Source organism: Prionailurus viverrinus, chromosome C1 (genome assembly GCF_022837055.1).
Source record: "Prionailurus viverrinus isolate Anna chromosome C1, UM_Priviv_1.0, whole genome shotgun sequence".
Classification (NCBI taxonomy): domain Eukaryota; kingdom Metazoa; phylum Chordata; class Mammalia; order Carnivora; family Felidae; genus Prionailurus; species Prionailurus viverrinus.
This window is the reverse complement of record NC_062568.1, coordinates 57367155-57384759: the sequence shown is the minus strand read 5'-3', so window position 1 is coordinate 57384759 and position 17605 is coordinate 57367155. Positions and strand designations below refer to the sequence as shown.

Sequence of the window (17605 nt, the reverse complement as noted above, 5' to 3'; positions counted from 1 at the left end):
CATTTGTGTTTAGGTTTTGTATGAACATTTTGTCTAGGCATCCATCTTTTGTAAATATCTAGGAGTGAGATCATTGGATGTATGGTGTTTAACTTCTCTCTATAAATTTAACAAGATCCCAATAAAAACTGAGACTTTTTTTTTAACTAGGCAAATTGATTTGTCTAGTTCAGGGGTCAGCAAACTATCGACTGTGGGCCAAGTCCAGTGCATGCTGCTTTTGTGAACAAAGTTTCATTGGAACACAGCCACACCCACTCATTTACTTATTGTTAATTGCTGTCTTCACGGTATACAATGGCAGAGTTAAGTAATTGCTATAGAGATGCAGGGGCTGCAGAGCCTAAAATATTTGCTATCTGCTCTTTTACAGAAAAAGTTTGCCAATCCTTGATTAATTTTGAAAGCGCATGACAGGTTTGATTTCACAGCTCCACAGCTGGAAAGCAATTTGACTAAGGATGACTATCTCACCCATGTGTGATTTAAGTATCATGAGGGAAAAAGAATTTGTCTTCACATGAAACACCTATCTCCTTAGGTTATTTCCAGGGGGAAATGAGGAATAATATGTTATCAACCCCTTGTAAGTCCCTGAAAGCCCCTTGACACACTGTGATCTTTACACAGAGACTGTCAACAATCACCCCAACACCACTGTCCACATTGTGCTTTAACGACATGATTTACATTGTCCCATGATCAAGAGCAGGGGCATGGAGAAATAAATTTGCCTGGGAAGGCAAGATTGATTCCTCTCTATCACCCAGGGCCGTGCAGAAGTCCACCAACCTCTTCTGCGTTCTGAGGGAGTAATTCGGTACAACTCCTACATTTCCATCTCTCTACAATATCAAGGAAAAAAACCCCATCAGGGAAGTAAAGCAGGTATCAGAAAGTCAATATTGTTCTAACTGCACTACTCACTGGCACTACTTACCAGCACCTTTTATCTTCGAAGGATCCACAGGTAATAATTAACCTGAGCACTTGTTCCTTAAAATTAGAGACCCACAAAGTTGCAGGAAAGACTCACTGCTAAGAGGCAGATGAAAGAAATGGACCTGGGAATTCTTTTACCTACAAAAGCAAAACAAAACAAACAAACAACAACAACAAAACAGGCTACCTTGAGAAATAGAGGTTTTAGTTAAAAACTACATGTGGTAATAAAGGTGATGGAAACCTCAAAGAAATGTCAGGGCATTACTACATTTAGGGCCTTAGCACTGAGTTTGTTTGCTGGAAAGATCATACCCAGCTCCAGAGATTCTCTTTGACAAAAGTGCCAAGACAATTCAGTGGAGAAAGGACAGTCATTTCACCATACCGTGCTGGGACATTTGGATGTGCAGACACACACAAAAAGTGGGCCTCAAAATTACACCTCATGTAACTCAAAATGGATCATAGACCTAAATGTAAAATGTAAAACTATAAAACTTTTAGAAAACATAGCAGAAAATTTGTGTGACCTCGGGTTTGGTGATAAGTTTTTGGATATAATGCCAAAAGTGCGATACATAAAAAAAAGTGCTAAATTGGACTTTATAAAAATGAAAAATGTCTGTGGTTGACAAGAGAATGAAAAGACAAGCCAAAACCTGAGTGTAAGTCACATTTTTGGTAGGGATTCACATCCAGATCTTTATTCTTATAAAGAACCCTTAAAACTCAACAATATGAAAAGAAATAATTTTAAAATGGACAAAATATATGAACAGACACTTTGCCAAGGAAGATATATGGATGGTATATAAGTACATGAAAAGATATTCAATAGCATTTGTCATTAGGGAAATGCAAATTTAAACCATAACGAGATGCTACTACATAACTAATAGAATGTTTAAAATCCCCAAACTGACAATACCAGATGCTGGTGAGAATGCAGAACAATAGGAATGCATGTTCATAGCTAGTGGGAATGCAAAGTAGTGGGAATGCATAGCTAGTGGGAATGCAAAGCAGACCCTTTGGAAGACAGTATCAGATTCTTATCAAGTTCAACATAAATCTACCATACAATCCAGCAAACCCACGCCTAGGTATTTACCAGCAAACCCACGCCTAGGTATTTACCCATGAAAATTCATGTTCACACAAAATCTATATGTGAAAGCTTATAGCACTTTTATTGATACTTGTCAAAAACTGGAAGCAATCAAGATGCCCTTTAAGTAAATGGAAAACAAATTAGGGTACATCCGTAGAGTGGGATACTATTCAGTAATAAAAAGGAATGACCTACAAACACACACAGCATGCGTGAATCTTAAATGGATTTTGCTACGTGAACGAAGCCAGACCAAAGGTCTACGCAATGTATAATTCCATTCATATGATATTCTGGGGAAGGCAAAACTATAACATTGGAAAACCGATTAGTGGTTGCCAGAGGTTAAAAGAAGGGGAAGTGGTTTATCACCCAAGGAAATTTTTAGGGAGATGGAAATGTTCTGTATGGTAATAGGATGGTAGGTGCATGCATTTGTGAAAACCTATAGAACTGTACATCATAAAGAGTGAACTACAATGTGTGCAAATCAAAAGAAAATCACACCATAATGTCAGGGAATCCTAGGATGGAATGTAGACTGGAGCTAATGAATCTAACTTATTGTACAGGTGAAGATTGTATATATCTGACATACGTATCATTTATCTTCATAGATCACACTGAAGAGGGTCGGGGGGTAAAATGGAGCTGACCTAAGTGACTTTGGAAAATGGTGTTTTGACTGGAAATCATAAAGCTAAAGAGAGAAAACTATATAAATATGGTACCCTAGTTGATAAACTTGCTTCTTATAGGAGTAAATATTAACAATTCTGAAACTATTTCATATGTATAGTGAAGTTGAAAAAATAAGTACATAAATGGTAGATAATGAGAGCTAGGTCTCTCACTGTCAGACAAAGAAGTTACAAATAAGCAAAGGGAAAGTGCTAAAATGAATGCTGTGGGGCTCAATTAGAGTCAGAGACGGTATGGCCTCATATTCAGTTTAATATAGACACAGACAGACATAGAAATAATTATAGATATTTAATTATCTTAATGATATTAAATACTTATAGATCAATATATTTTCATGTTCCCTAGCTCTGTCTGATGAGAACGTCTAGAAGCAGTGACACTTCAATAGCAAGGAACACACCCCGAGCCCAGATCTTGGTTTTTATTTATTTATTTATTTATTTTTTTTTTAAATTTTTTTTTTCAGCGTTTATTTTTATTTTTGGGACAGAGAGAGACAGAGCATGAATGGGGGAGGGGCAGAGAGAGAGGGAGACACAGAATCGGAAACAGGCTCCAGGCTCTGAGCCATCAGCCCAGAGCCTGACGCGGGGCTCGAACTCACGGACCGCGAGATCGTGACCTGGCTGAAGTCGGACGCTTAACCGACTGCGCCACCCAGGTGCCCCCGGATCTTGGTTTTTAAATATCATTCTCCAATTAAAGGAAGCTGGACTTGGAGGAATGGGCTGATTCTAGGGCTAAAACAGAAAAAATACAAGCTAAGACTGGAGCATTTTGCAATACCAGAAAGTACAGAAATACTCAATTTGTTGTGTGTTTGCACAACAATATGAATGTACTTAATATCACTGAGCAGTACACTTAGAAATGGTTAAGACGGTAGACTTTATGTTATGTGTATTTCATCACATACAAAAAACAGGAGAGCCTGCCAAAGGGACACCGAAGCTGAACTGAAAGTGGTCTCGGGGGGCAAAGCTGCAACCATTTGAACAACAAAATACATCATTCTGCATTCCTATCAGTATTGAATAATGAAGTACTAGATGATAAAGTACAAAATAAGTATATGTGAGTCCATACTGATATAAATATAATGATTAAATAAATAGGAGAGAAGAGGCAAAATTTCTTACAGAAGAATTCCAAAGTGTATCTTTGGATACTCTCCTCCAGGAGGTGGAACTTGAGGATGAGCTAGATTTAGTGACTTGTTTCCAGGGGAAAGGGAAAAATAGTAATTTTACTATTAAGTCGGACAGCGCCTTAACAAAGTGATCAAGGGTAACATCAACAGTAATAAGTCATGTTACTGGCATGAACTGCTGGTATAATGAAAAGGGCACCTCGCCTCTATGGGATTCCTCCCCCAAACCTACAAGCCCAGTCTAATCATGAGAAAAACATTAGACACACCTAAACACAGGTATATACTGCAAAATACCTGACCAGTGCTCTTTGAAAGTATCTAGGTCCTGAAAATCAGGGGAGTCTGAGACACTGCACAAACCAAAGAAGACTAAGGAGATAGGGCAACTAACTGTGATATAGGATCCTGAATTGCATCCTGGAACAGAAAACATTAGTGGAAAAACTTAAGAAATTTAAATAAAGTTTAGAACTTAGTTAACAGTAAGGTTCAGATGTTGGTTTCTTGATTTTGACAAATGTACCATGGTTATGTGAGATGCTAACAATAGGAGAAACTGAGTAAAAGGCATATGGGAACTCTCTATACTATCTGCAACTTTTCTGTAAGTCCAAAAAACTTTTTTTGTTAAAAAAAAAACTAGGGGCGCCTGGGTGGCTCAGTCAGTTAAGCGTCCGACTTCAGCTCAGGTCATGATCTCGCGGTTCGTGAGTTCAAGCCCCGCGTCGGGCTCTGTGCTGACAGCACAGAGCCTGGAGCCTGTTTCGGATTCTGTGTCTCCCTCTCTCTCTTTGCCCCTCCCCCATTCGTGCTCTGTCTCTCTCTGTCTCAAAAATAAATAAACATTAAAAAAAAACTAAATAAAAGGTTTGGCAATAAAGGTGATGGGAATATCAAAGAAACACAAGAACATCAGTATAAATTGGGCCTCATGGCTGTGGTTGTCGGGAGGATCGCTCTCAGCTGTAGAGATTCTCATTGGCTCTCTGCCCACAAAACAGCATTTATTGAGCATTATTCCAGTGTGGTGGTTCTCAGAGTTTGTGTGTATCAGAATCAGCTGGAAAGTAATAAAGACCACAGGGACCCAGGTTCATTGAAGTAAACCAGCACTGGACTTATGTATTTTCAGAGTTCCCTAATGATCCTGATACACATCCAAGCCTGAGAACCACTGCTGTAGCACTTCTCTATTAGTGTGATCCTTTAGTCATTCATTCGTTCATCCATCCATTCATTCAGTAACCATTTATTGAACAACTGTTCTGTGCCAGCCCGTTCTTAGTAATTAAGTATACAGCAGTAGACACACAGGCAAAGACCTCATGGAGTTTACATTCTAATACACAGATAAAGCTACTCTGACTGAGTCTCTTGTATTTCCCAGTTCCAAGTCCCCAAAGAGAAAATATGATTGGCCTAGCTAATCACCACCAGCTAATCTGCTGTTTGTTTGCGGAATGGGGGAACAGAGCTTTTATCAACAGGCCACTTCATAAGTTATTAGCGTTGATGTTGGCTTCTGGTAAGTCGGGGGTTCCCCTCTACTCCAATCAGCTGTGGCTGGGGTTCCACGGCCCGAAACATGACCCCTCCTGAGGTTTGCTCCCTCAGCAAAACTAGGTCAGGAAGGGGCCACAGGTAAGGAAGGCCCTGTTGTCTGACTATAGAGAGTGGTGGTTATCCAAATGCAGCAAGAAGCAAACTTTCCTGGAGCAGTCTAAAGGCAAAAATATGAGGCTGCACTAGTCAGTATGAAACCAACATCCTTCCATCATGAACTATTTATTTATGGGCTTTTGCTTTGCTGCTGCCTGTGATGTTTCAAAACAGCAGCTTGCCTGCAGCAGATTCCTATTTCAATTGAGATTATCTCGGACAATAATCTCCCATGCATTCCCCTCCATCATTTTATATTCATTTTGTTAGCTTTGGCAACATACTTAGGATTTTATCCTTTGCCTTCTGAGCATATTCACTAACTGAAAGAGGAAAAAAACTAGCACCAGGAAAATGGGAGCAATGGTTATCACATATATTTAGTCCCAAATCAGGTGAACCTTGTATCTCACCCTCTACCAATTGCTACTAAAAAAATAACAGATTTTTGATGAGGCACAAATGGGAACGGTAGTGGTAACTTATTAACTGATCCTGGAAAAGACAAGACTTTGAGACTATTTCATTCAGTTCAAAACAACAAACTTTACTACCCAAGACTCAACCAGGAACTGGGGATCTGAAAATGAAAAAGCCCAACCCTTACCCTGAATGAATGGGCCATAAATGGTGGAAGACAGGCCTATGACTATAATGATGTTGCCAGAAATCAACTATTCTAGGAACTAAGAGTGAGATGCATTTTTCTAAATTTAGGGATATATAAGTAACATTTGAGAGGGACCTAACAGGATAGTTAGAATTTTTCTTTCCTTTTTAAGTTTATTTATTTTGAGGAAGAGAGAGAGTACGTGTGCAAGCAAGGGAGGGGCAGAGAGAGAATCCCAGGCAGGCTCCACGCTGTCAGCACAGAACCCGCCACGGGACTCGAACTCGTGAGAGAACTCATGAACCGTGAGATCATGACCTGAGACAAAATCAAGAGTTGATCGCTTAACCAACTGAGCCACCCAGGTGCCCCAGAATTTTTCTAAATATAAACTTAAGAAGGAGTACCCAAGTTGTGTGGATCAGTGTGAATAAATAAGGTAGGAAAATAAATGGCCTATATGGGGAATAGCTATTCCTTATATAACTGAAATAAAATATAGCTCTAAGGAAGGGCCAGAGTTGCTCATGGACTACCATAGGTCCACATCCTGGGTTTTGCAAACCATAGCTAGTGTCAAACGTCTGGGAAACAAAAATTTGACCACTGAACATAGCTATAGCTTATGACACCACCATGAAGAGGATTATAATTGTCAAGCAGAATGAGAACATCAGCAAATCTAGTTCTTATATGTAGTCACTCACATTAAATTTATTAATGAATTCGCTGCCAGACACTCTGCTAAGTGTTAGGAACATAGAGCTGATTACACTGAAGTCCATGCTCTTGAGGAACCTAATAACTGAACATTTCATTTGTGTATTTAAGTGTTTACTAGGGTTCCTAAAAACCTGGTGTTGGTTTATTGACAGCAAAGAAAGATAAATGATGTTTTATTTCAAAATTTTAAATACTCTTTTATTATTACAGAAGAAGTCCGTGAGAATTAGAAAATACAGAACCAGCAAAAACAAAAAATAATCTCTGTTACACCCAGAAATCATCACTGGGGGTCCATATCCTCCCACACCTTCATATACGTACATACGTATTAATATGTATTTTGCTTACAAAAATGTTTTCATATTGTTTACAGACATACTGTGGCTTGTAACCTGGTTTTTTTTTCAGTCAATAATTTCCACTTTTCCATGTTAGTAAATGCTTTGAATATTCATATTCAAATTTGACCATTTGAGCCAAAAATGCCCTTTACAGCTAATTTCTCCAAATCAGTCTTCAACTCAAGACCTTACATTGCATCTCCTGATTATGTCCTTCCTATCTGTTTTAATCCAGTATAGTCCCTTTCCTATGATTCTGACTTGAAAAAACTGGTGAGCTGTGCTGAAGAATAGTTCACTTCCTTTATTTGCCTGGTTATTTCCTTGTGATGTCATTTTACATACATTTCCCTCTATCCTCTACCCTGGGAGATCTAACTAAAGATGTGATAGAAGCCCCAAATATTTTGGGCTAGAATATTTCATGGATGGTAATGTATACTTTACGTTGCTTCACACCAGAATACACGTTTTCTGACATCTGGTTGACCCACCATTAGTGATCAAATTGACCACTGGGGAATGGCCATAATTGGAGATTTTATAGGGAAGGGGCAAAAGGAGCAACGGAGTAGGAAAAGTGTAAATACAACTTGGCTACTTAAAGTAACCAAGGGTTTCCTAGGAAGTGGGAAACCCAGCAGCAGGAGGTGGAACACCAAGGGCATCCAATTGCGCTTTCCACTCCGACATCGCTCAGATTGTGACCGATCCTCTGATCTTGTGCTCACAATTAGGAAGGCAAAAACAGAATCAGAACGTTTTCCTTTATAAAACTGAGTTTAGATGAGCGAATGCAGTATCCAGCCCACGGAGAGGCACTATCGCCCTCTGTATAAACTGGGACAAGACCCCCCCCAGAATAGCTCTCTGTTTGGACCCGCCCTATTCTTTTTGGTAGCAGCCTTCCCTGCTTCTGGCCACCAGGGGGAGCTACGACAATGCAATCGTTCATTCAGGCGAGCGGGAACGCGTCTGTTTAAGCTTGTCTAACCTAGGGATCCGTAGCAAGATGCCAAGGCCGGAGGAACTGTTTTTCTATTCTCTCGCGAGCCTGAATAAGCCCCTCCCCGCCGGCGTGTGCTCAGCCCTCTTCCGGTGATTTGCGACAGGTGGCGCTGTCTGCGGCGTCGCAGCGGCAGTGGGTGCCGCGGCGACGCTCTCCCGGCGGGCAGTGCGGCCCGGCTCTCCGGCGGCAGCTAGTGCCACGTCCCAAGTGCTACGCGGAGGAGCGGAGCGGGCGGTGCGCAGGGGGCGGGGAGCAGCGCGGATCCCGGCCCGCTCACATTGATCGCCCGCCGCCATGGGGTCCTCGCAGAGCGTCGAGATCCCTGGCGGGGGCACGGAAGGCTACCACGTCCTGCGGGTAAGAGCTCCGACGGCGGCTCGGGAGCGGCTGGCTGCAGGCGGGGCCCAGCCGCGGGGAGGCAGAGGCCCCGACGGGCCCCTTCCCGGGACAGCCAGGCCTGGTCCCGCAAAGGAGCGGCGACCGCGGGCGCTGCCTTAGCCGAGGCCGGTTCGGAAGGCTGCGCGCAACTTGCTTACCGGGAGCGCTCCGGGCCAGGGGTCCGCCGCTCTGGGAGGACGGAGTGGAGCCTGAGGCGGCAGCCGGCAACTTGGTCAGGGGGCGGCCCAGACACGGAGGGGGTGGGGGTACAACCTTGACTCCTTTTTCTCCTCACAGCCTTCTCCGTTCTCTTCCTCTTAATTCTTACCTTACAAAGTTAGGAAAGGCTTGGGGGCAAAGTCTGCAAAAGAGGTGATGGTCAAGGTAGCATTGGAGTTTTCTGAGAAATTGAAGCCTGGAACTCGGCAGGCTAGAGGCAGGGGATGCGACGGCAGGTGATAATTCACCTCGGCGCTATCTGGGTGTCCGGAAAGGTCAATTAGGCAAACAGAAAACGAAATGGCCTAATAGTAGGTTTGACGGACTTAAATTCACTTGCTTTTGCAGGACTCTTTTCCTGTGTCGCTCCTGACCTTTCCAGCCCTCCTTTTCCACATTTCCTGGCGGGGGGAACTTCCGTTCTGTTCTGAGACTGCTCAGGGTGGTAAAAGAGGTAATGGAGAGAGGAACGTTTGAAAAAACAAACAAACGTAGGTAAATACAGGAAAGCAGCGTCAGTCACTGGGATGGAGAAACATAGTATCTCAAAAAGCATTAGGTAAGCCCCTGCTTATGAGCAGCCTAAGTTGTTGCAAAGCATGTGGTTCTTAGGGAACTGGAAGTCTTTAAAAGTAGCATTGATGGTTATGTGCTGTGACACCTGCGTGAGTGGCAACATGATGGATTGTCACCTAAGTGGCCCTAATCCGTAGTACCATTTCAGGACATAATAGAGTGTCACTAGATATTAGCTGCTCTCAGGCAACAGCATTTTCACTGAAAGTGAGAAAGTACTTCCTGGTGCTTACGGTCATTCTGTCTTAGATCCCATGTTTTAGGTAAGACAGCATTCTTAAACTGAATTACCCAGTTAAGTGTGTGATAGTACTGTGATCGATCCCCTTTCTGATCTTCAGGATTATCATGTCTTGTTGCCTCTCCACTGTACTGAAAATCTCTCTTGAAGCCACACTTTTGGTAGGAAAGGATGATTCTCCCGGAAAATAAAGGGAATCTTTAAACAAACCGTATTACCTTCGTATTCCTTTCAGCTAAGCCAACCCCATGTGCCACACTGATGGGAGAAATTGAAGGAGAAATGTTGGATCTAAATGTAAAGTGAAAATTAGCAGCAGTACTTTTCTCTTATCTGGTTTGATTTTGATTTTCTACCCTGGAGCCCGATATCCAGTATTACCAGCTGATTCTCACAGTGGCTGATGGTAGCCATGAATCCTTGGAGACTCATGATATTTTAATAATACATGCACTCAGTAAAACAGCATTATTGAGTTTTAAAAGTCTGTTAGAAAGCTGTATACATCAAAAGGATTGCAGTTGAACGACTTCTGTTCATGACTGTGTTCCACGTGAAGTAAGTTGAAGTATATATTCTTTACATAAGTGCACCTCAGTAAATCAGCACTTATACATATTCAGTAGTGCAGATGTGTTATTAATCTATAAATCTGATTTTCCGAATCACTAGAGACAACCTTAGTTTTCCTGCATCTGGAGCGTAAATGTTGCAAAAAATGAAATCTTATTCAAGCTTTGCTAGAGAGAGCTTTAAAATAGTAATGACCATTTAGTTTAGGAGCATTTTTAAAATGTGTTTGAGTCCTAACCTACTCTGTTCCTAATTCTGTCATTGATTTCCAGTTATCTTTGTTTTTAGAGGGGAAAGTACTATGTTAAATCCAGACATATTAAAAAAATACATTCCTTTCACTTATTATTGCCTAATATACAGTAATATATTGCAGTGCTGGATTACTGAGCTTGTAAACTAGAATAGATACAGTAAGATAACCTTGGAGTAAAATCACTCCTATTAACAAGTTCTAGAATGATTTCTGAGAAGTTTGTTTGCTGGGGCTCCTGGGTGGCTCAGTCAGTTAAGCGTCTGACTCTTGGTTTCACCCCAAGTTATGATCTCACCGTTTGTGAGTTTGAGCCCTGCATCAGGTTCTGTACTGACAGTGCAGAGCCTGCTTGGGATTCATTCTCTCTCTCTCTCTCTCTCTCTCTCTCTCTCTCTTTCTCTCAAAATAAATAAACTTTAAAAATTAAAAAAAAAAAAAGTTTGTTTCCTTTAGTAATCGATTCCCTGGCCATTTCCTTGTTAGTAATAAAAACTTGTTTGACTGGGTTTTAAAATAACAATTATAGGGGTGCCTGGGTGGTTTAGTCGGTTGAGCGTCCAACTTCAGCTCAGGTCATGATCTCACAGCTTGTGAGTTCGAGCCCCATGTCTGGCTCTGTGCTGACAGCTCAGAGCCCGGAGCCCGCTTCAGATTCTGTGTGTCTCTCTCTCTCTCTCTGCCCCTCCCCCCTCTTGTGCTCTCTCCCTCTCTCTCTCAAAATAAATAAACATTAAATTTTTAAAAATTAAAATAACAAATGGGGCACCTGGGTGGCGCAGTCGGTTAAGCGTCCGACTTCAGCCAGGTCACGATCTCGCGGTCCGTGAGTTCGAGCCCCGCGTAGGGCTCTGGGCTGATGGCTCAGAGCCTGGAGCCTGCTTCCGATTCTGTGTCTCCCTCTCTCTCTGCCCCTCCCCCGTTCATGCTCTGTCTCTCTCTGTCTCAAAAATAAATAAACGTTGAAAAGAAAAATTAAAAAAAAAAATTAAAATAACAATTATACTGACAACCATTTCCACTGCTATCTTATTGTTGTTTCAGCATTCCTGTAGTTCAAGTACTTTACATTTTTTTCTATATTCCATATCCATTGGTAGATTCTGCTTTTAAAAATTTTTAGGGGGCAACATTGAAATAGTTTTAGGTTTTCTGCTGTGAGCAGTGTACTTTCCTTTTTATGTATTATGCATTTTGTATTAATGTACATTTTCGCATTGTGATCATATTGTATAGCCAACTCCCCATTCTTACCCTAGAAGTAACCACAGTTGTTTCTTACGTATCTTTTCAAAAATGTTTTATGCAGGTAAAAGAATTCTGCTCTCCTTCACTCTTTGTTTCCTTCTGTAACTGTTGGAATCACATGATACCTACTATTACTCCCCTTGGTCTTTTATTTGCTAATCCATCTTGGCAGTCTTCATAGGAGCACATAGAGATCTGCCTCTTGGTTTCACTTAGCTCCACAGCAGTTTGTTGTGTCAGAGTTTAGCTAAGCAGCACCTGGTGGTGGTGGACATTTACTTTTTCTAAAAAGTCTTTGCTGTTGTAAGTACATGTTCACAACCTCAAATCCTGTCTTGTTTTCACTTAAAATGTACATTTCCCAAATTATTGAATCTTAATATTAATTTATACAAATGATCTTCATTTTAGTAGATTACTACATTCTTTTCTGATTATCAACATATGTTCATTACAGACTTTTTAGATAAGTTAAAAAAGTATTAACAAGAACCTAAACTACCTGTAATTCTGTCATCTAAAGGTAAATTATGCCGAAGTATTTTTTCTAGTCTCTTTTTTTCTGTGCCTAACCTTGCCCCTTAGCCATGGTTCACAAAGATTTTGAATGATACGACATATTCAAGTACGGTATGGTCTGAAGTTATGGTAAGATATTGGCTTACAATCAAAACCACAGTGCTGAATAAATCAGGGCCTAACCACAGATTGGAATGCTATACATTCATGAAAATTGTGTTTCAAAACACTGTGTGGCCATAGGCATGTCTCTCTGTGTAGGTGCATGTACATTCAAGTGTCAAGGAAAATAAAACAGAAAGGTAATAAGCCAGGCTATTAAAAGGATTATTGGCGAATGGTGACATTTTTACATTCCTTTAAACTTCAGTATATTCTTCTTATTATTATTTTATTTTGAGAGAGCATAAGTGGGAGAGGGACAGAGAGAAAAGGAGAGAGTGAGAATCCCAAGCATACTCCACACTGAGAGCACAAAGCCCAACATGGGGCTTAAACCCATGAAACTGTGAGATCCTGACCTAAGCCAGAACTAAGAGTCAGACTCTAACCAATTGAGCTACCCAGATGCCCCCTTCAGTATATTTTCTAAAATTTCCAGAGTGGTCATGAAATACTTGTATATTCAAAAAAAATTATTAAAAGATATTTTTATTTATTTTAATTTTTTTTAAGTTTATTTTGAGAGAGAGAGAACATGCACACAAGTCGGGGGGGGGGGGGGGAGAGAGAGAGAGAGAGAGAGAGAGAGAGAGAGAGAGAGAGAGAGAATCCCAAGCAGGCTCCACACTGTAAACATGGGGCTCGAACCCACAAACTGTGAGATCATGACCTGAGCCGAAGTCAGTCGCCCAACCAACTGAGCCACCCAGGCGCACCGCCCCCCAAAATTTTTTTTAATGTTTATTTACTTTTGCAAGAGAGAGACAGAGACAGAGCACACGTGGGAAGAGGCGGAGGGAGAGGGAGACAGAATCCAAACTCAGGCGAGATCATGACCTGAGCCAAAGTCAGACACTCAACCAATTGAGCCACCCAGGTGCCCCTCAAACATTTTAAACTCATGTCCCCACTTGAAAAACATAAAAATCTCACTACTATCCTCTTTCCTCACTCACTCTGAAAACAATGTTATAAAAAGAAAACAGTTGGGTTATTTGATGTTTTTCAAACACAAAGTTATGACTGAAAAAGCTCCATAAACACCACCTAAAGATAATGATCTCCCGAAGTTGATCTCTTGTACTAAAAAAACCACGCATAAGGGCACCTGCCTGCCCCAGTCAGTAGAGCATGCAACGCTTGATGCCAGGAGTTGGGATGTTGATCCCAACATTGGGTGTAGAGATTACTTAAAGATATAATCTTAAAAGATTTAATAGTCTTTGAAATTCCTTTCAAATGTAGGAGTCAGATTTTCAGTTCATAAATGCCGTCGAATACAATGTGTGTGAAACTTAGGACATGCTTAGAAATTGTATCATTGGACATAAACTTTTTCTGAAAAGACCTTGAACAAATTAGTGTTACTCTGTTTATCTACACTTTCATATTTTGTGATGAAGTGTGTTTTAATGTGTTTTTAAGGATCCTTAGGATCCTTATTTGGGGAGGTCTACTGTTGACGGGTAACTGCGGTTTCTGTTCTGGTCAGTTAAGTAGTAGAATGCACAGCACGGGGTGTAGTGTTTTCTGGGTCAGACACTGACAGCTTCTTTTTAAATAATTCCACTGAAATTGTCATAAGAATTGAACTTGGAATAACCGTTAATATCAGTACATTCATTTTGCAGGCTTTAATACTGTGCTGAGAGGATTACATTATTTCAATTGATTCACTAATACTAGTTAATCTAAACTAGAAAATATTTTACATGTAAATGTTTGGTACATGCTTTAGAATATAACTGTAGATTGCCTTCAGAGGTGTGATTAACTAAATAAGAAGACCTTTTTTTTTTTTTCTCCAAACAACATGCAGAACCAAAGTAGTTAACCTGAGAGACTGTCCATGTCCCTCTTGGCACTGCAAATGAATTTACTGCAGCATGAAGGGAGTGATGCTGAGGATTGTTTTTTGTTGTAAGCACCAGTGAGAGACCATTCCAGCACATTGTCAGCAGTGAGGAACCTTGTCATCTTGTAGACGTGAATGCATTGAGAGACTTGATAGTAGAGCACCAGAGACCCCTCTTGGGAATCACTGAACCGTCCTATCCCCTCCATCACTTCATTGTGTTTCCTTGGGCAAACCTTTGAACTTCTTTGAGCCCCATTCTTTGTATCTGAAAAGTGAGGATAATACTAGTGCCTCCTCCGCCTGTTTTTGACTAAAAACCATAGTAGATACTGTATATGAAAGTATTTTGAAAAAAATTGAGCACATTAATTTTTTTTCCTGGTCCACTGCCACCTTGCAGATGGCCTTGCTCTTAAATTTCTTCATTAAAGACTCTTAAAAACTGAGAACAAACTGAGGGTTGATGGCGGGGGCGGGGGGGGGAGGGTGGGTGATGGGCATTGAGGAGGGCACCTTTTGGGATGAGCACTGGGTGTTGTATGGAAACCAATTTGACAATAAATTTCATATTAAAAAAAATTTCTTCATTAAAACAGTGCTGTCTACCTCATTGGTTATCCCAAGGATTAAATGAGATATTCCATGTAAAGCATTTAGCATAGGGTCTGGAGAATGGTAAAGACTCAGTAAATGTTAGCTGGTGTCTTTATTGTTAGCATCTGCACTATTGTATCACCCATTGAGAACCACTATTGTAGTGGCGATACTAGTTAAAATAGACCTCTAAGCATTTTAAGTAGCATTTCCATTTACATGCTCATTCAGCAGCTACTTTTGCCCTTGTAACTAACCCTATACATAAATTTGGGATCAGATGTGACCCATGAATTTTATTAATGTGCCTGTGAATTTTTAAGGAATCCTCAGTTTTAAGGAAATTTTGTCTTTTTTAAAAGGAAGGTACCAGTATCCTTTTCATTGCTTTATCACAGTGATACTAAACACATTAATTAAAATGACTAAAAAAGTCTATGCAATTAAAATAATGTTGTTGGGTTGGATCTACACTGTGGAATCTATAGATAGTGGCAGTTAGACTTACTTCATGGTGAGTTGTCGTTCATTCTTAGAAACTATCTCATCAGCCTCCTCGCTTTACAGCTAAAGAAAAGGAGCACAGAAAGATTATTGCCTAAGGTCACACAGCAAGTTTTCTTTCCCTAAGAAAGAAACGCCTAAATTGGTATTTGAAGATTATAAAATTAGGTGACAAGTTGTCAGACTTTTTGCTTCTTTTGGAGCAGGCTTCAGTTTCTTTCAACATCATTTTTCTGATATACAGACTTTCTCTAAGAAAGTACAGTGTATTGATGGGTTTTAATTTCCTTGGTTATCATTAGAATTTTTAAATTGCTTCATATGTTATAAATTACATCATAGGGTCAGAAAAACATGCTCTTTGAGTTATTTTGGTAGAACATATAAGAATGTTTTAGCAAACTGTGGCGCCTTGGTGACTCGGTTGAGCGTCTGACTTTGGCTCAGGTCGTGATCTCCCTGTTCGAACCCCACGTCAGGCTCTGTGCTGACAGCTCAGACCCTGGAGCCTGCTTCAGATTCTGTGTCTCTCTCTCTGTCCTTACCCCTCTCCCGCTCGTGCTCTCTCTTTATCTCAAAAATAAACATTAAAAAAAATGTTTCAGCAAGTAAAGCTTGAACTCTTCCAGTCTGCTGCAAAATAATTTCCACATATTTGTATCAAGTCCCAAACAGGAACACTGGCCCTTTTCAGACATGGAAGAGCCCCCCCCCCCGCCAAGTGTCTTTCTATTTTTATTTATTTATTTTTATAACTGAAGGATTTCGGGTGTATTTTTATTATATCACACCCCCCAAGTCTTCTCACATCATTTTGATCACGCAAGCGTGTAAATATGTAACATGAGGCCTTATGTGTATAGTTGAAATGAATCATTATTAATACTTGGATTACTTGGATTGGACTTAATTTTTACTTTTATTTAATATCCCTGGTGGTTTTTTAAATAGTACAAAAAATTAAATTGAGAGAGGAGATGATGATATAGACAGAACTACCTTTTATGTGTGAAGGAATTGGTGGTGCAGTAATAAAAAGGAGACACATATCACTGAGCCCATTTTATGGAAACATCTCCTTGGTTAGAAAATGAGAAATAATTCACAAACTAGCCAGACATGTGATAGGTATGTCTTTGTGTATCACCTTATGAAATGCTCGGTTTGATGATCTCCTGTATTCTGAAAGTAGCCTTGCAGTCTCCTTTCTTTGTTACATTAATATGGCAGTTCTCCACTCCTCAGCTGGGAGTAGTATATAAATGATGGAGTTAAGAGAATGCCTACCCCCAACTCCACCCAAACTCTTCTCCCCTTCTATTCTGCTGCCCCTCTCTCCTCAAGCCAAGATTTAAGAGAGAGTGGTTCATGCGAAATGACCCAAACCTAGTATAAAGTACTATGACACTTTTAACCCCCGGAGAAGAGATGGATGCTTCACTGGAAAGCAACCGGCTTAGAACAATTAGGTCTGTACACAAGGGAGAATCCATGTTAAATCTGGTAAAACTGCCTCCTGGTCCAGGATCAGAAGGTGAGAGAAAAGCCAAAAGTTTAATTGCATTTATTATCTGGAGGTTGATTGGACAAAAAGAGTTAATGACATCTTGTAGGACTCTTTCCAATTTTATTTTTATTACAGATCAAAGTAAAATTTATTTTCCTCTGCAACTCATGTGTACTACTACATTTCATGAAAAATAATGACCCTTATGAAGTCATGAATTTTTTGTATTTTATCTATTCTGATACTTTCTTATTTTGACATTTCCCTCTTCTGTAACGGTCCACTAAATTGATTTCAGAACAAACTCCCTGTAGTAATTGGATGACACCACTTTAAGAAGAATTTATATATAGTTGGTGATTCCAAATCCAGCTTCTAATCACTGGTGCTAATTTCTTCTTATGTACTGGGGATGGATACCCCTTCACTGTGCAGTTTCTCTTATAAGCTCATTTTTTGTTTCTTGAGTAAAAATCTCTAGCAGATTTTATCTTGCATATTGTAGCTCTTTTTTCTAGAGTGCTTATGAAAGAAGTATTTCTTTCATGTTGTGGAATTTATTTTGGTAAGATAACCTCCAGATGTAAAGTTGAACTCTTATAAGTGCCAGTAAGTGTGTTCATAATTTATTCTACATGTGGGTGTTTGGCTCACATTTATTTTTGTCATTCCCTTGTAAGCATAATTACGCTTCAGTATTTTCAGCTGCTATGT

General features: G+C 40.2%; 1 protein-coding gene across 1 annotated transcript in view; it reads left to right on the top strand.

Moving 5' to 3' along the window:
* Positions 1-8415: 8415 nt before the first annotated feature.
* GORASP2 (golgi reassembly stacking protein 2) overlaps positions 8416-17605 on the top strand; it is a 33055-nt gene continuing 23865 nt past the window's right edge. The window contains exon 1 of the mRNA XM_047871721.1: positions 8416-8616. Within this exon, the coding sequence (XP_047727677.1) occupies positions 8554-8616 (63 nt within the window). The 5' untranslated portion in view covers positions 8416-8553. The remainder of the gene's footprint in view (positions 8617-17605) is intronic.